General features: G+C 56.1%; 1 protein-coding gene across 1 annotated transcript; it reads left to right on the top strand.

The window, feature by feature from the left end:
- The first annotated feature begins 4,038 nt into the window (after window positions 1-4,038).
- Window positions 4,039-11,032, top strand: CDCP2 (CUB domain containing protein 2). Its single transcript, XM_009287395.1, has 6 exons — window positions 4,039-4,114; window positions 5,920-6,267; window positions 6,349-6,687; window positions 7,179-7,532; window positions 10,336-10,514; window positions 10,718-11,032. The coding sequence occupies exons 1-6, from the start codon at window positions 4,039-4,041 to the stop codon at window positions 11,030-11,032; spliced, it is 1,611 nt and encodes a 536-aa protein (XP_009285670.1).
- The last annotated feature ends 7,332 nt before the right edge of the window (window positions 11,033-18,364 follow it).

Here is an 18,364-nt window from a genome sequence, read left to right as displayed (position 1 = left end):
ACAAGAAAGCCGTCTTTGTAACCCAAGATAGGGTTCTGGCTTTTAACACAGAGAGAGCCGGGGAAGTTGTCCATGGTAGGTCCAAGGCAAACTCTCAACTCCCATCCAAACCGTGCTTCAGCCGCCATAAGCTACTGTGTAGTGGAGGTGCTTCTGCACAGCGTGGGGCTGATAAGGAGTTGCTTTCTCCGGTCGCTCTTCCTACTTTGGACTTAGCTAGGAACATGGAGAAAATATTTTCCTCGGATATTACATACTCTGAAAACCTTACTTACATATCTCTTGCTTTAAATATTCTGCCTTTTTGAGATTTTGCTAAAAATCCACCCAGCCTTTTTGCAAAGGCCTGAGGTAAAACTTCACGCTCTCTTCGGAAAAGCGACGACTTTCTGCATGAAAGCTGGGACTGTTCCTTTAAACACAACCCCAATATGTCTGGGTATTTCAGCACATATGGGCCACGATGGTTAAACCCTACCCAGCTGGTCTGGCCGTTCTGCTGCGAAGCCTCCTGTCTTTGTTCGTGGCTAAAAGGGAGGGTGGTGAGAGACGGAGCAAGCTGTGAATGCTGCGGGTTGCAATCCTGCAGGCAGAGCGGGAGGAGGTGATGCATGCGGAGCCGGCAGCCCAGCTTGCCGTGCCAAAGGGGATGGGGGGTCTTTGCAAGACAGTCTCCGTGGGGGAGACAATGTCTTTGGAAGTATGAACTCGAAGGGGCCTTTAAACCGCCTGTGGGCACTTTGTTCTCTATTTTCTGCCCTTCTCTCCCTTCCCCCTCCCGCCTTTTGTCATTTCTCAGGCTGGCTCTCACAGAGTCCCCTCTTCTCAGCCTGACCCCCATGGGGACAGCCCCTTTCAGAGGCTTGCATGGCGCTCCTGCGAAGGCAGGGATGTGGGATGGAAAGGCTCTCGGGCAGGATTTTCCCTACCAAGGGAGGATGAGAGGTTTCCTTCCCTTTGGATGCCTGGGAGCTACCCCGTGGTGGCAGTTTTATAGGGAAATGGTGTTGATGCTGTCAATTATCGGGGGCGGGGATCTGTGGAGCTGGAGGTGCATGAGCTCCCTGCGGTGGTGGGTGGCCAGGGCAGGGCGGGTGCTGGCAGGACGCTCCAAGTGCTCTGGGTGCCCCCCAGGAAGCCCCCACCGCCCATGCAGCGCTGTGCCAGGGAAAGGGGCTTCGCTTGGCTTCGCTTCCTTTCTTCCTCATGTGCAGCCTAAATACCTTCTTAATTTCATCTCATTATTTCCTGCCTAAATAATTCCCATTTCTCCTGGGGACCGTATTTAAACCTTTGATCTTCTCTGAAGTCTCACAGTCCTGATCGCATCCTTTCTATTGAATCAAATGCCTTTTTGGCTCATGATTTATAAATTTGCCCACAGAGGAATAGAAGCAGCCCCGATACGGCATACATCGAAATCACCCACCGTGTCTCTGGCCGGAGCCAGAGCACCCTGGGCTGATCCAGAGCACCTCCGGCCAGACCTCCGTGTGGAAGGACCTGCCTGACTCCTCTGCCGCATCCCCCCTACCTCATCTCATTATTTCCTGCCTAAATAATTCCCATTTCTCCTGGGGACCGTATTTAAACCTTTGATCTTCTCTGAAGTCTCACAGTCCTGATCGCATCCTTTCTATTGAATCAAATGCCTTTTTGGCTCATGATTTATAAATTTGCCCACAGAGGAATAGAAGCAGCCCCGATACGGCATACATCGAAATCACCCACCGTGTCTCTGGCCGGAGCCAGAGCACCCTGGGCTGATCCAGAGCACCTCCGGCCAGACCTCCGTGTGGAAGGACCTGCCTGACTCCTCTGCCGCATCTCGTCCTCCCCCTACCTCCCTCTGCCCTCCCGCCCGGCTCTGCCAGCTGACAAGCGGCGTTGCCTGGGCTTGGGCCCAGCCGGGGAATGGCCATCCCCAGGTCAGGAGAGGGTGAATGTGCTGACGGTTGATGGATGCCGTCTCCCGGGAGGGGGGGCACAGCTGCTGTGCTGCACAGCCCTCACCCCCCGTCTCCTGGGGGTATCGCTGATGCACGGCATGAAGCGGGACCGCAGAGCGCAGCTGGAGGGATGGAGAAGAGTGGCCGCGTAGGTACCAGTGTCCTGGAGACTGGCTCCGTGCTGGGAGGTGCCTCAACGCTGAGGCTGGCAGTGGAAGGGCTGGTGGATGGTTATTGCTGGAGACAGGTCCAGCAAGGATGAATGTGTTGCTCTGTTGTGCAGCGATGGAGAAGTCGGGGAGCACGTTGTCCCTGAGGCCGGGGGATCATGGCAGGGAGGGCTGAGCACTCCTGGCTGAGCCAGGGCTGTGGTGTGGAAATACCCAGGAGAGGCCCCTGCACCACGGGCTGTGGTGCCAGACCTCTCCTGCCTCTTTGCTGTGGGTGCTGTCCCCGCACGTGTTGTACAAGGCACAGGGACAGACCTCCTCTCCAAGCCCGTTAATGAAGCAGCTAATTAAGCTCTGCAGTGTCCCTGAGATGTCAGTAGGAGATGTGCCAGCATCAGAGCTGTCTCCCGGAGCCTGCACCAGAGCAGGAGCTTTGCGCTGCACCCTGGGACAGGGAGGGCTGCCTTGCATCTCCTCGTTCGAACATGCACTTACTCCTGGTGCTCGTGGGGTGATGTGGTGCCCAATGCCCTGGGACAGACACCCTGATGTCCCCCGCCTCAGCTGGGCTCAGGACGGAGGGCTCCTGGCTGGGATGTCCCAATGCTCCCACTGGCCCTTGGCATGGCTCCAGCAAGGCCAGGCAGTGGGGAGAGAGCCTGTACAAATATTATTGTTGTTATTATTACCCATAAATATATGCAGGCACTTAACGACCTTGGCATGGAGCATTTCCTGGGGATTAATGACCAGTTGGTGTTAATGGTCCTTAGCCGCACCTCAGGCCATCAGCTCCTCCCAGCCCATCATTAATCCACAGGAAATGTCTCAGGCATCGATCCTCATTGCTTAATTAATAAATGCAACTTGTCTTCCCGCCTGAGATTTACAGATACGTGCTGCTTCTTTCCTCACTGCTTTGAAGGTGACTTTTTTAGCACAGGTCCCTCATGCCGGGAGGCCCTCATGGGTTTTTCTTTCCTGGCATTCATCTGGGTGTGGGTTATGGCAGCAGGAAAGTATTTTCTTTCCTGGGCAGGAGGGAAAGAACTGAAACACTGCTGGGTTTGGGGTTTCTCCAGCTAATGTGGCACAGCATGAGGAGCACACCTTTCCCACCGAGCGCAAAGGCTTGATTACCTTCAGCTAAGTGCATCCAGGAGCCTGGGCGAGAAGGAGCGTGAGCCGGCGTGGAAGAACATGGTAATTCTCCAAGGCCTTAGCAGGTTCTATAATAATCGATGTTTTTTTGCTTGTGAGTCACAATTCATCTCTAATCTTCCTCGGGGGAGGTGGGATTTGCTATCTTTAGTGCTTGCAACTGCCACTTTCCCGGGCTGAGCATCCCGCTGAGCCTGGGCACTCGCTGCAGGGATGCTGACCTGGCAGCCGACGTGGAGACGCAGCTGTGTTTAAATCCCGTTCCTTGTTTCTCTAGCCTTTACCACTGGTTGGCTTTGTGCAGTGGGTGCCGCAGTATAAATCACGTTAATTCCTGAGGTGCTTTTCCGCGGTAAGTCTGAAATTCCCATTTTGGTTCACTGGCTTGCCTGGCAAACTAAATTATTTTCATAGACCCTTAAGGGCATATTGTCATCCCAGACTTACTGCTGTTATACACCATATCTGAAACGTTAATATCTCTTCTAAATATAGTGTATTGACAAAGTATCTGGTATAGTGTAAATCCTTGGGACATTTGATCCAGATCATTAAAACTGAGTGAAGGAAGGGAGGAATAGATCAAGTTACCTTGCCGCTCTTAATTCAAACAAGCAATGAATTATTCATTCTGCTATTAATTCTACAGTCCTCCCACTTTTTATTTATTTCTCTCTTTATTTGTTTTTTTTCCTACCAGATAGACAGCTTCAAAAGGATGCTTGGGTGCCGGTGAGGGGAGATTTGCCTGCTGGAGGATGGGGTGCATGGGGGCGGGCTGCCTGGCGGTGCTGGCGGTGCTGTGTGGGGCTCTCGGGGATGCTCCCAGCAGAGGTAAGAGCCCGGTCCCAGCTCCCAGTGGCGACCCCGGGGCCGATGGACATCCATGGTCCCTGGGGAGGAGGGGGCTGTTTGCGGGTGCTGCAGTGGCTCTGGGGTGTGAGCGGGTCCCAGCTCTCAGCCCGTGCAAGGAGAGCGGCTTGCTCAGGCCAGGGGTCCCCCGGCTTGGCCTGGGGAAAGGAGCTGGGATCTGCAGTCGCCATGCATGGCAGCAAGTGCGGGACACCACCACGCGCTTGAGTTTCCACTTCATGCTTATTTTACTGAAGATTGCAGGTAACGGTTGTCCTGTTGTGGTGTCCAGGTGCTTTGCTGAAGCCTTTGTTAACTTCTGGAGTCACACATGCCTATATAAATATATATATGCACACACATATATATATATGTCAACGTATGTATGCATGTGTATATTTCTGTGCATGTAATAAACCCCTCACCTTACCTGGATAAGATGCTCCCCAGGATGTAGGGCAGGGTTAGCAGACAACACCGTAATTTGGGGGGCAGGGTGGGCCAGGTCAGCCCAGTAACTCGGCTAACGAGCAATACCCCTCCCCGAAAAGAGCAGGGCCTTTCTCACAAAAGGGCTGCGTCAGAAATCAAAACCCATCCCAGCCTCGGTGCAGGTGCTCCTGAGGGGCAAGCGGCCACCCCGCTGCCTGGTGCTGCCTGCTCAGCCCCCTGCCTGCACCCACCTGGGCTTCCCGGAGCACCCCGAGGCACCCAGCCCTTAATCCATCAATCTGCCTGCCCCGTGGCTACTCGCCCCTCCTGCAGGCTCCCCTCTTGGATATTTATTTCAATAACATTATTCCTTTAGTACCAGCCCCATATTACTTTATTGCCTATCCCCAGTAATTAGCAAGGCAATTTTAGATCTGGCCAGCTTTGCTGCTTGTGCCAACACACACACACATACACACCCCCCCTTACCCATTTGCTGTGGTGCTGCATCACACACATCCACAGGAACCCCCCCCCCTCGCCGGGGGGTCACTGCACCAGTGAGCGTGATGAAAAGCAATGCGCGCTGGCTGACTATTGATTTGCAATATGCTTGGCCCAGATTGATGGCAGCGAGCGCTCAGCCTTGCTTGGGAACCCACACATGTCTCCTGGGGGGTACACAGGGTCTGCGTCCCTCCCAGACATGATGTATGTGCTCGCTGTATCAGCCTCTTCACCCCAACCCTAATCAGACCCAGGGGCAGGTGGCAGCCGCTCCCCCTCTCTGCCTTATTTTACAATAACCATGTCTCAGTATAAAGATTTCATTAGAAAATCGATCCCTACATGCATAACTCATTGTTAAGTGCATCGAGCCCTTCAACCCTATTTCTCCCAGCTTGAATTCACCGATACGACCATTATATAGAGGGAGCGTCATCAGCAGGAGGCACAAAGCTGAAGGGCTGGGCAGCCGGGGCACTGGCGAGGCTGGAACCACTGAACAATTAAAACTCAGTCCCTACTTTCTTTTTCCCAGCAAGAAATGGATGGGGACACCGTGCCATCACTGGCAGGACAAACTCACAGACACGGCCAAGCCCTGCTGCAGCCACGCCATGGGGCAGCACAGGGGCGGCGGGGGGAGAAGGGGGTTACATGGAGGGACGACAGGTGATGGGGTAACATGTGTCCTCCAGGGAGAAGGGGTGACCAAGCCCAGTGGGGGTCTGCAGGGCACTGGTGTTTCGGTAGTGCCAGTGGTGGGATGGAGCTGGTGCTGTGCACCCTGTCTCCATCCTTTTAGGCTTCCCCTGGAAAGGGGACATCACATCCACCTCTGTGTCCCCCAGGCATCAAATGCGGGGGGGTGCTTTCAGCACCCTCTGGCAATTTCTCCAGCCCCAACTTCCCGGGGCCATACCCCTACGAGACAGAGTGCACGTGGCTGATCGTGGTGGCCGAGGGCTCCTCCATCCTGCTCTCCTTCAGCCACTTCGAGTTGGAGTACCATGCCGCCTGTGCCTACGACTACCTCCAGGTCTACAACGGGGCTGCCCGGGATCAGGGCAACCTCCTGGGCACCTTCTGCGGCCACAGCCCCCCGCCACCCTTCTCCTCCGCCTGGCATGTCATGGCCATCGTCTTCCGCTCTGACCGGCATGTGGCCAAGCGCGGCTTCGCCGCTGCCTACCAGAAAGGTAGTGGGGAGGGATGGCAGTGGCGGAGCATCCATCCATCTGTCCTCCCCCACCATCCTCATCATCTGTGCCTTCCCGCAGATGCCTGTGGTGGGCAGCTGACAGGGCTGTCCGGGGAGATCACCAGCCCCCGCTACCCCGAGAGCTACCCCAACGAAGCCGAGTGCCGCTGGCGCATCGGGGGGGCTGGTGGCCCCCTCACACTGGTGTTCACCGACTTCCAGGTGGAGGGGGGCCAGGGCTGCACCTTCGACTACGTGGCCCTTTTCGATGGCCCCACCGCTGCTGCCCCCCGCCTGGGACGCTACTGCGGCAGCGCCCGCCCACCTCGCACCGTCTCCTCTGCCCCGCACCTCCTCATCCTGTTCAAGTCGGACTTCAACATTGGCGGCAGGGGCTTCAAGGCCCATTTCTACTCGGGTGCGGGGGTCTCAGGGTGGTGGGGTGGTGGGAAGGATGTGGGGATGGGTCCCCAAGGTGGTGGTGGTGATGCTGTCCCTCCCGCAGCAGCAAGAGGAGATGATAGTGAAGAGGAACCCTTTGGGGAGAGCTCATGAGATGATCGTGTGAAGTGTAAACCACCACACAATGAAAATGGCATCATTGTGGCTATCCCAGGCCCCGGGTTGTCTTTCTCTTGAGCATGAGCTGCCCTTCTTCCTTGCTTATGCCATTCCCTGTGGATATGGTTTTCCCCGTCTGCCCTTGTAGGGCTTTGGCAACCTTGGGCATTGCCATCCCCCAAAACTGATGGATGTCCATCCGCCAAATGCAAGGCTGGGGAGCAGTGAGGTGGAGGGCAGAGCATGCTTTAGCAATAAAACAAGTGATTGCTCATCTGCCAGCTCATCCACACCCAGGGGGCTTCAGGTTTGCTTTAATTTTTTCTTTTCCCTTCGTTCCCCGAGCAGGCGAGTGCCAGGAGGTGTTCACCACCATCAAAGGGAATCTCTCCAGCCCTCGGTACCCCAACTTCTACCCCAACAACCTCAAGTGCCAGTGGAGCATTCGGCTGCCCCTGCGCTACCGGGTCAAGGTCTTCTTCTTGGACATGGAGCTGGAGGGCCGGAGCAGCCTGACAGGCGGCTGCGACTATGACCACCTGGCCGCCTTCGATGGTGGTGCCGAGAACGGGTCCTTGCTGGGGCTGTGGTGCGGGCGGGAGACCCTGGCGCCCATCACCTCCCGCAGCAACCAGCTGCTGCTGGTCCTCCACACCGACCGCAACACGGCCAAGAGGGGCTTCTCCATCACCTACGTGGGAGGTAAGGTCTCACTTGGGTGCTCCTCAATGCTTTATTTCCATCAGGACATGCCTGAGACCAGGTAATTTCTGGAAAGACTGTGCAGTGAAGATACCTGTCTGCAGGAGCAGTGCACATGGCTCTTTAGGGATGGGGTGGAGAAGACGTGGCGGGTGAGCTCCAGCTCTTGCAGAGTGCGAGACGCACGTGCTCCACGCGGTGTTTAGTATTCAGGAGATGCTGTCCAGCTTCTCCTCCCCGCGTCGCTGCCGCTGCCATGCTCCTGCTCCTCTCTCAGGGCATGAAGGAGAGAAAACCCAGGGGGGGTTTAGGGGACCAAAGCCCCAGGGGAGGTGACCAGCTCAAGCATCACAACCCTGTTCCCTGCTCCCCAGGATGCTCTGGCCCTGCCGGCACACAGCTGAGCAGGCAGACATAAACCATGTCCTCTCCTCCACTGGCAGCAGCACCGGAGGGGCAGGACCCCCGGGGCATGGTGCTCCCAAATCTGCCCAGCCAGCCCTGGCCGGCACCTCCCCGCCGCTGGCATGCCCTGTGTCCCAGCCGGTGCATCCGCAGCTGGTGGGAGGAGCGGTGTGTAACCTTTCTGATGTATTTGCCAACCTTGTACCTCAAAAGCTAGCAAATTTATGGCGTTCGTTGTATTTCAAGATAATTACATCTGAGCTGACCTGTGTGTCAGGGATGATTCAGACAGGGGCAGCCTCGCCGGCGGGCTGGAGATGGAGCAAGGCTGCTGGGCCAGCGGCACAGGAGCTGGGGGTGGCTGGCCCTGGGTTTATGAGCTTTTATCCCTCAGCAGCAAAATCGTTCTTCATTTCCAGCGTAGCAGAAGGGATTTGGGGGTATGTGGCTCTAGGAGTAAGAGATGGGATGGGGTTTTGTCCTGAGCCTCTGCAGCGTCTGGAGGGAGAGAGGTTGTACCAGACATCTAGTAGGGCTTTAGTGTGCACAGCAGGTCTGTCCTGGTCCTTGTCCTGCTTATTTCTTAGTGTTTAACAGCAGTGTGCAGGGAGAGAAATCTTGGCCTCACTATGTCTGGTCATGGGGAAACCCCATACCCAATGGAGGAGCTTGCAGACAGATAGATGGGATGCTAGCTAAAGAGCCGGGGGAAGCCCCGTCACGGAGAGGGATGTGGCTTCTCCCAGCTGCCCGAGGCTCCTGCATCCCCCGGTACATGCTGCCAGGTGCATGTTGGGGGAGGACAAAAGCTTGGACACGAAACCGAGCTTCCCTCCATAAAGCTAAGGCTGCCTGCTATGTTCGCCCAACGATTCGGGCATCTGCTTGCAGTTAGCAGCCTGCGTGGCACATCCAACCGCCAGCGCTCTGCCAGGAGAGTGGCTGCTCTCACCAGGAGGCACCAGCCTCTCCCTGCCGCCAGCTTCCTCGGGAGCCCTCGGTGGCAAAGGGGCACCTCAGCCTCCACACCCCAGCTCTTCAGCCATGCAGATGTTTTCCTTTCGAGCCCACGAAAGCATGTGACTTGGGCTGGGCGTGTGTGATTTATGGCCATTTGAACGAAAGCCTTCACGCCAGGAGAGAGGATCCATTTTCTGCTCCTCCTCCTCTTGATCTAATGCACTTTAGTTATTTGGTAAATCTTCTAATGGTTTTATAATGCACTAAGTGAAGCAAAGTGACACTATTTTTTCGTATTGATTTTATTGCGTCTTACCAGTTTCATAAGGCCAAGATTCAGAGAGAGCTGGAATAATTCAATAATTCATACTGCCCAAGTGGGCGGTTCAAGCTGAGCAAGGATTAACTTTAAAGAGGGGGGCATTTTTTTCCCTGCTCCTTTCCCTGCGTGGATGCTTTCTGGATCCAGGGGGGCCAAATACAGTGCCAGAGAGAGAGTGATGGAGAGGGGCTGGGTTCCCCATTGCCCTGCTCCTCTTCTTGGCATCATGGGCAGCTCAACAGCAGCTCCCTCCATGCACTGTTCACAAGCTCCCCATCAAAAATAACATTCTGGGAGTGGTGGAGGGCTGATGATCTTGGGACAGGACCTGGGCTGGGCCATCCCCAGGAAGATGCCCCGGGGCCGGGCAGCCAGCTCACCCTTCCCCAGGGACCAGGTGGCAGCTGCGCAGCTGCATCACTCCAGGGCAGGCAGGCATGGGATCCCCCCAAGATGCATCTCCTCCCTTTCATCACTGTAAGAGTCTCTCTCGCAGGGGTGTTGTAGTGTGTAGGGGAGCTCTGTGCCTATGGCAAGCCATCAGCAAAGCTCTCATGGTCTAATCCTGGGCAGAAACTCAAATGTTTCGTTGGCTTTGCAATGATGGAGAGCGGCTGCTCTCACAGGGTAAATCCTTCCTTGCTAATGGCAGTGACAGCATGATGGTGTTGCCTGCAGTGGCACTCGGTTGTCACTCGGAGAGCTGGGAAGGAGGACAGGGTTTGAGAGGGTTAGTGGTGGTGTCTCTCCCCAGGGCAGAAAGCAGGACAGTGCCTGGGAGCCAACCACATCTGACCTCGACATGGGGGAGGGCTAAGATATTGATATATAAAATAATGCTTTCTGCATTTCATGTGTAGCTTCTTTTTGCCAGAAAACTCATCTCATCACGTGAGTCCTGTGGCAGCAACGCCAGGTACTGCGAGATGCATGGCAAACTCATGAGGCCAATGTCCCTGCTACTCCTGCTGCTGTCGGTCGCCTGCTTCATGTGTGATGGGGACAGCAAGCTTTGAAAACGGCTGTGGCTCTGCACTGAGCTACTGCAGTCACTGCAGCCTGGGGAAATCCCCTCCCCATGGACCTTCACATGTACCTTGTTTTCTGTCCCAACAGTTGTGCCCATGAACGTCAGCTGCACCCGGACGGAATTCCACATCCAGATCCCTGTGCAGTCCCTGGCCCAGCTGGAGAGGAATAGGATTTATTTGGGGACCCCCTCCTGTGCAGCCCAGGTGGTTGGCGGGAACTTTAAAATACACACCAGGTTCGACACCTGCAGCACCGAATCCCAGGTAAGCAGTCGGCAAACCTGCGTTTAAAGCAAGCTGAGTAGATGGTTAGCCCTGTGCCGGTCGTACCGGCTGCAGAGAGGAGTTCCCAGTCCCTCTCCCATCTTCTCAGTAGATGCTGGTCTGATTCATGGCCAGCTGCCCTCCAAACCCCTGTGAAAATGAGCTGCACAAATCCCCGATGAGCCACAACCCTTGTTTTGCAGAAACGCAACAACACATCTGTCATTGTCAGCACCCTCTACATCGATTTTTCGGTGGGCAACCAGGAGGACATCCACCAGTACGAGGTGCAGTGTGAGCCAAAGAGGAAGGAAGCCTCGGTGACCCTCATCGCTGGCCCTGACCCGTCCAGGCTCAGCCAGGCAGAAAACCTGGTAGATGCCCAACAGCAGGACAGGGGAGCAATGGACGCCCGCGAAATCAAGAGCCAGGACACCAGCGACATCGTCTTTATCAGCATCTGCATCCTGGCCGGGCTCCTCATGGTCATCGCGGTGGTGGGGCTCGTGCTTCTGTAGGATGCTGCTCCCCAAACCTGTGATACCCAGCCCCGCTCAGGGTGGAAACACACCCCAAAAACCCACCCTCACCCCAGGTTGAGCACTAACACAGCTGCTCAAATGGACACACCGCTCCCAGGCCCCGAAACAGAGCCTGAACCCAACCTCCACCTCCTCCCAGTGCCTGAAAAATCTGGGCAATAGGCAGCCATTTCCCTTCCCAATTTGTTTTCCTCTGTCTCAATCTGTCCATTTGGCTCAGGAATGCAATTCTTGCACTTCCTAACTCTTCCCACACCTGCTTCAATTTGTTTTCCCTCTGGTGCTGCTGCTTTCGGGAAAGTAATGTTGTTTGGCGATGGCTGCAAATCATCCTGTCAATTATTTCTAGCTGAATTCTTGAAGGTACAAACCATCCCCAAACATAGCGATATTCCCAACAAATATTTTCCACACTCCCACCCGTGCTCGGGGGGCTACCATAGACCTGTGTTATAGGTATCTCCACTTGGCAAGTATAGATGTAGCTCATGTAGATGCTTCCAGGCGGTGTTTCTGGATGTCCGTGGGCGATGTGATGAGACACATTCGCCGGGTGCCCTGGAGATCCTCCTTTGATCTTCACATGTCGTCTAACCCACCCGTTGCTCGCAGCACTCACCTGAGTGCTTCAGCCACCAGCAGCTGGAGGGAAGGAGAACGATTTCTCTTCTCTGCGTTTTCCTCCTTTCCAGCATGCCCAAGTGTCCACCGCTGTGAGCTCTGTACTGGCGTCCCTCCCAGAGTCTGAAACCGTGGGCACGGAGGTTTTGGTAACCTTTTAAAGATGGCCTCAGCAAGAGGCGCTGACTCCCCTGGGACTGACACGTCTTTTGCTGCCAACCTCAGTGACACGAGACCTCCACCCTTGGTCCTCGCAGAAGGTGAGCTCAGCAGCCAAGAGCATGAAAATAGGAGTCCTTTGGTCACCTGCACCTCCAGAAAACTTTGGTTCCTCCCCAAGAGCCCTGATGCTACTGACTGCTGGATGGCCAAATAACCCCTGCCTGCCTCTTGTGCCGTACCAACGCAAAGGAAATTCCCTTTCAGCATCACACAGGGGGTGGCTATCACAGAGCAGCCGGTGTTTGTCCTGGCATGGGTCAGAGCCAGCGTATGGCAAAGCCAATGTGAAATCTTGCTGCAGAAGCAAGGTGAATTCTGCCCTGGGAGCCTGGCATAGGGGCCACCCACCCCAGCCTGTGTAAAACACACTGTGGTGCAGGGAGAGATCTTAAAACGTGGTCATTCAAGGCAAAAAATTGAAGTTGAGGGCAGTGGGTAATCCAGGAGCGCTTTTTTTGGTAGCGCTACCTCCCAAGGGGAATCCATCCTAAGGAGGGTACCGGCTATTCCTGTGACAGCATCGCACCGCACAGCAAACCCCTCTTGCTGCTGAATCCACCTGCGGGATTTTTTGCAGGGGCCAACAGGACAGTCCCGTCAGTGAAAGGCTTTCCTGACCAATGTCCTGCTTCCCACGCTCACTGGGACAGGTCTGTACCTGCTGCTGAGCATCAGAGGAAGCAACAGCAATGGAAAAGGATGGTGATCAAGCGGCTTTTCCTCCTGGTTTGCACCAGCCCGTGGATGCCTAAGAGGGTGTCTGGGGAGGGAAGAAGGCACAAATCTGCGCATGCCTCCTAACGAAGAGCCTTCGTTATCGGAGCCCTGATTGATTCGGTGTTAGTTGGTGCAACATGTTGGCAAATGCGAGATTTCTGAGTGAAATATTTGCCAGCACTGTTAAGCTCCATTAAGGCAACATTTTGAGAGCGTGTTGTGTACATAGGCGGGAAACAAGGCCAGACCCCCCTGCTGCCTGCAAAGCCTTGCTGCCAGTTAATTGCTAGGTATATAACTGTCAGCTTGAGATGATAGTTACAAGATTTGACAACTGAAGAAACTTAAAGATATAATTAATCTTCCTGGCGGCCCAGATTTTGCTGAAACAGGTGAACACTGCAGCCCACTCGTGCCTGGCAGGGAGCCCGCAGCACCCAGCAGCATCCAGCCCCTCGCCTGCAGGATGGGCATCTCCTCGCTCTGCCAGAGCCTCCGGCACCCTGCGATTTGCAGGAAAAAAGGCTTTTCTGGGTAGCTGTTGGTGGTGCACTCAAACAAGGAGTTGGACCTGGTCCCAGAGTCCAGCAGCAATATGGGCCACTGCTGCACTCACCCCAGGGAGGGTTTCCAGCTCCGGCTCCGGTCCGAAGCTGCCCGAGCATCCCCGGGTGCAGCACTCGCCTGCATGCATCCCTTGGGATGCAGGACTGGCACTGCGGGAGCAGCTCCGCTCCCCCGAGCCAAGGGGCTCCTCAGCACCCCCGGCCCCACGGGGTGTCGTCCAGGGGCTCACAGCCAGGGCGATTAACATGACTTGAAGGCTTACAAAAGCCCTTTCCCAGCTTGTTCCTGGACGCGTTTGCAGCTGCATCTGAGGCTGCCGCCAGCAGTGAGCCACTCAAGTCGGTCATCCCCCTCGGAGCGAGGAAAGCCTCCCATGCTCACTGAGCGCCAGCTCTCCTCAGCCTCCAAGCATGCTCCAGCGTGTCTCAGCCTCTTGTTTTCTCCATTAGGTTTTGGCATCCAGTCTCTCCCTGCCCTGCAGGATTTTGCTCACTGACATCCCCTGTTAAACCGCCTCTTCCCTGACACACAGGGCCCTCCCTTTCTGTTCCAAATTTGACACCCTGGGCAGCTGCTTCTGCAAAAAAACTAGAGGTGTCACCACCAGTGCTGGCCAGGAGTCCTCCGTGCTCTCAGATACCCAACACCACCAAGTGTGAGGACCCCAATTAAAGCCATGCTGGCAGCATAGGGCAAAGGGGACATCACAGGGACAGAGGTAACACCTGAGTTTGGGGCCCCAACCATCCTCCTGGTTTGGTGGCCAGGACGTGGGAGCACCACCTCTCCCCAGTTAATGCAGGATTGGTTTCCATCCAAAACAGCAGCAGCCAAATGGCTCATGATGTGCCTGCAGCTTTGCAAAGCTCCCCCCCCAGCCCCCTGCGCTGCCCGTGATAATCCCCTCTGGATTTCCAGCCCAAACCTGCTCCTGGCTGGTTTATCCCGCTTGCCTCCGTACCCCCCGCTCCCCAAATTGCCCAATAGCTTCCCCAGCTCCTTCCCCCCACCGTGTCTGGGTGTCCCCCTCCCCAGCACCCTTTTCCCAGGGGCTGATGGCAGCCCGGGAGCGTGATGCTGCTGGCTGAGACGTGGTCCCAGAGCGGGACAGCCCCGGCATCCCACACTGGTGCACAGAAAGACCTGGCAGCACCGATGGCACGTCCCCATCCCCATCACAGCCAGGACAAAAGCCCCTTGTAGCTGTCACCCTCCCGGCCTCGGGCAACCTTTCCCCATCAATGAGGCTCTGTGCACAGGGCACTTCGTGCTCGCCCAACTCCTGAGTGTGACGGGGAGTGGCTGTGATCTCCCCTCCGGGGCTGGGGGCTCGCTGGGCTCTCCCAGAGCCGTCCCTTGCCTTTCCCACGGCCCAGCCAGCCCCTGCCCGCAGCCAGCTGTGACAGGGACGCCCGGCACGGAGGGGTCTCAGGGAGGCTCTGGCTCGTTTGTCACCATGATAAGCAATGCAATGCAAAACAAGCAGGAGCTGCAGAGAGAGCTAACAGAAAGGGGCCAGGAGGAGAAAGGAGAGGTGTAAGCAGGGGATGGAGCTATTCTGGCCTTGCAAATTCATTTTAATAAGAAATCTGTGTTCATCTGATGTCCTCCATGCAACCAAAGCTCCCCAGAAGTGGATTGAAGGACATCTCTGTGGCCCGGAGGGTTTCCCTGCCACCACCCACACTGCTGCTGAGCGTGGCCACGCATGGACTAGAGCAGGGGTGGCACCCACAGCAGTTCTCCTTCAGCAAGCACGTCCGTCCTTGTCCCTGTGAGTGAAGACCCCAGCAGCACAGGAGGCCGCATCGGGACAGTCTGGAGAGGAGAAGATCCCTGGTGAGCAGGTGCAAAGTCCCCTGGCTGGGCACTGCCCCAGCTGGGGAGAGAGCCCAGCTAGGGAGGGGGATGGTGCAAGCCCACAGCCTGGAGAGAGGGACTGCCAGGGTCATTTTGTGAAACAAACCCTTTTTCTCATGTAACAGGCACTCAGATGAGTTGCAAACAGATATTGGGAATCCATCACCAGGGCTCCTTCCCTTCCACCATGCTCATGGTCCTCACGCATTGGGCCTCAGTTTCCCTCATTGGTGTTTGCCCGGCACTTCCCGAGCAGGCGGGGAGAGCGGCGGGCATAGGCAGTGCTCCCGTTACTCATCTGATTATTTATTTAGAGCTTGATGATTTGATTGCACCGGGCTGAATGCAGCCACTCCATCTCCTGGCTTTGCTTATGGATGTGGAATTGCGTCCCTCTGGAGCAGACAAAGGCTTTGCTGTTCTGGCAGGAGGGAGAGCCTCTGTTATCTCTCTGCGAGTGCCTGCACGCAAATCTGATGAAGAACGATCGTTGAGAATCGTAGATCATAGAAAACAGGACTGGAAGAGCCCCCAGGAGATTGCTTGGTTTATTCCTCTCCCTTCCTGGGGGAATTGCTTTTACCAGCGAGAAGCTGGGCTAAAATATCCTAAAAATCCCAGCCATGCTCTCTGTGTTTTCTCTGTTTACCTGGAAAGTTTTCCTAATGTGTCACACTGGCGGGATGTGGTGATGGGGGATGTGCTGATGGGCACTGTGCTTTTGTGCTGCTGCATTGGGCAAGTGCAACAGCAGTGGAAGTGCCCCAAAATGAGCACCGCTGCCTGTGCAGGACCCTGCTCCCCCTGCCCGGGGGCACTGGGCAGGATGGGGCATCCCACTGGGCCTCCCAGCAAGCACATGGTGGCATGATCCACACCATGAGGGTCTGGCAGCCTTGCAAAATCCCACCTGCACCTGGAGCAAGCCCATTCAGGTGCAGGCAGTCGTGCCCTGATGGCCATGAGCAGCCTGGAGGAGGCCCAGGGTGCGAGCACTCTGCTGAGGATACAAACTGGACACAGCTGTGCTCAAGCTTGCATAGAGTCTCTCTGGTGCCCCCAAAACTGTGGGCAGGCAGGTAGGGTACCATGGGGCTGGGAAGGAGTGTGGTGCAGGCAGGGTGCCAACTTGCCTGTACTGGCATCATTGCTCTCCAGTCCCCTGGAGTCAGTCACCTGGCATGAAGGAGGTGAGAGGCTGAGCAGCACCACAGCTGGGTGAGCTCTGGGGATTGCTCAAGGGCTGGGTGACCCCTTGGTGGCCATGCTGGAGCCCCCCAGGGACACTGGGTCTGTCTCTGCAGCGCAGGGCAGAGCTTGGGGCTCTCTGGTTGCTTGTGCACAGCTGCCTGGCTGCACACACCATTGGGCTGCTGGCATGGGGAGAGGGATGGGGCCTGTCTGGCTGCAGTGCTGTAATTAAGGAGTGGGTGCTTGACTTTTCACACGAGCTTAGCACACCAGGTCTGGCCCTGCTCCCGCAGGCAGACAGATGCTGCAAACACAGCCCTGGGGGTCACCATGCAGGAGCTGGCTGTTTGAGGGGCTGCTTCTTTCAAAGCAAGGTTTTGGTTGCGACAGGTAGCTTGGGTCCCTCTCCTTCCAGGAATGCTTTATATACCCCAGGTTTCCGTGCTTGGAAAAAACAAAGGATGTCCCAATGCCTTCTTAAGCAGAAGCGTCGCACGCTCCGCTCATTTGAGATTTATGTGGCCTGAGGGGCACAGTGAGGTTCTGCTGACTCATGTCTTTCTCTTAAAATGAAAATAAAATGGCCAGTGTGTTACCTTGGTGGCTGCAGAAAGAAAGGAAAAAGCTTCCTGAGCACCAGCTGGGTGCTCACCCCCTACCAGGTAACTACCCTTTGGTGGTTTATTCTATGTAATACTCAGTAAAGTTTTCTATGGTGATGCCAGTGGTGCCCAGGATGGGAAGGGGAGCTGGGACTGGGTCTGGCCCCGGCCCCACTGCTCTGGGGTGCATGCTCTTGCTGTGGGCGCCGACGGTCCCTGAGCTCACGCTGGCTGGGGCACTCCACTCGCTCCAGAAGCCGTTCCCCTCTGCGCTCTTGCAGCAAACCATCAGGACGCAGGTGGTGTCTGGCCTCACGTCGTAGATGTGGTAGCTGGTCTGCTCCCCCACGTCAGGCTCGTGCAGAGAAAGAGGAGGGGAAATGTATTTAAATGACTCTCACAGCTCTCCTCCAGTGATTTCTTCCCTCTCCCCCTATTCCTCTGCTCAGAGGGTTATTTGTGTATTTTCAGTTTTTATACTCAAGTCCCAGATTCTGGGACTGGGGTGCAGAGAACTGGCACGCTTGTGACACCCAGGAAGCCACTGCTGGAGCTGAGCCCCATGCCTCTGAGCTGTGCTGGTGGCATGCAGCAGTGTACTCCCTCCATGGGCACGAACCCTGCTGCTTCGGTGAATAGTTTGGGGTTTTTTCCTTCTTCCCAAACGTACCCTGTGGCTGGGAGCGTGCCCTGTGTCCTCTATCCTCCCCGAAATCCCCCAGCTCCAAAAGTGGTGGTGTGAAGACCTGGGGAGCAGCTGATCGTGGCACCAGCCAGCAGAGAGCTGCTTGCAAGCTCCTTGCTCCCCGTGCAGTATGCGTGTGGGGCGGCTCCAGACACCGAGGTTGGTACCACCAGCAGCCCCGGCGTGAGCATGCCCCTCAGCAGTGCTGCCCAGCTAGCCTGAGTCCCACACTGGGGCACGGCTGGGGACCACCTAGCCGGGAAGTCCTGCTCTGATCCTGCTTTGGCTCTTTACCTTATTCTTCCCTTTCCCCAGGAATGCCAGGAATGAGGCTGGCTGGGTTCCCCTAATCTGTTCTCCCAGTGCAAACCTGCATACTCTCCTCAAAAGGGCCTTTACGGTTAATTTAATAGCGATTGGCCCTGGGGCAATGGCAAGGGCAGTTTGTGGGCTTGCACCAGGAGCAGCTTTGCTGCTCCTCGGGGCAGTTTTCTCAGGAGTTTGGTGTTTAAGGCCAGAAGGCCCCCAGCCACTTTTGCCACCGAGGTGGTCACAGCTCCCCAGGACCTTGGCATGGGTGGGTCGGCAGGTGTTGCACCGAGAGGGGGTCCGCGTCGGGAAGGATGGAGGACTTACCGCCCACGTGCCGCTGCCCAGCTCCCAGTACTGCAGCTGGAACAGCAGAGGGAAGTAGGAGGGGGCGATGCCCAGCGGGTACTGCCAGTCCACTGACAGGTAGGTGCCCTGGCTGCTGGCGGTCACCCCTCGGGGAGGGTCCGTCTTGGCTGCTCGAGTAGGGGGAACATAACCACAGGGTTGTTATCAGCCACGGGCAGCAAGGGG

This window comes from Aptenodytes forsteri, unplaced genomic scaffold, assembly GCF_000699145.1.
Source record: "Aptenodytes forsteri isolate BGI_AS27 unplaced genomic scaffold, ASM69914v1 Scaffold119, whole genome shotgun sequence".
Classification (NCBI taxonomy): Eukaryota; Metazoa; Chordata; class Aves; order Sphenisciformes; family Spheniscidae; genus Aptenodytes; species Aptenodytes forsteri.
This window is presented reverse-complemented; position numbering and strand designations above follow the sequence as displayed.

Coding starts and splice junctions, on each gene's coding strand:
- CDCP2 (XM_009287395.1), top strand. CDS start 4,039: ATGGGGTGCATGGGGGCGGGCTGCCTGGCGGTGCTGGCGGTGCTGTGT. Junction 6,268..6,348: donor CGCCGCTGCCTACCAGAAAG/GTAGTGGGGAGG, acceptor GCCTTCCCGCAG/ATGCCTGTGGTGGGCAGCTG. Junction 10,515..10,717: donor CCTGCAGCACCGAATCCCAG/GTAAGCAGTCGG, acceptor CTTGTTTTGCAG/AAACGCAACAACACATCTGT.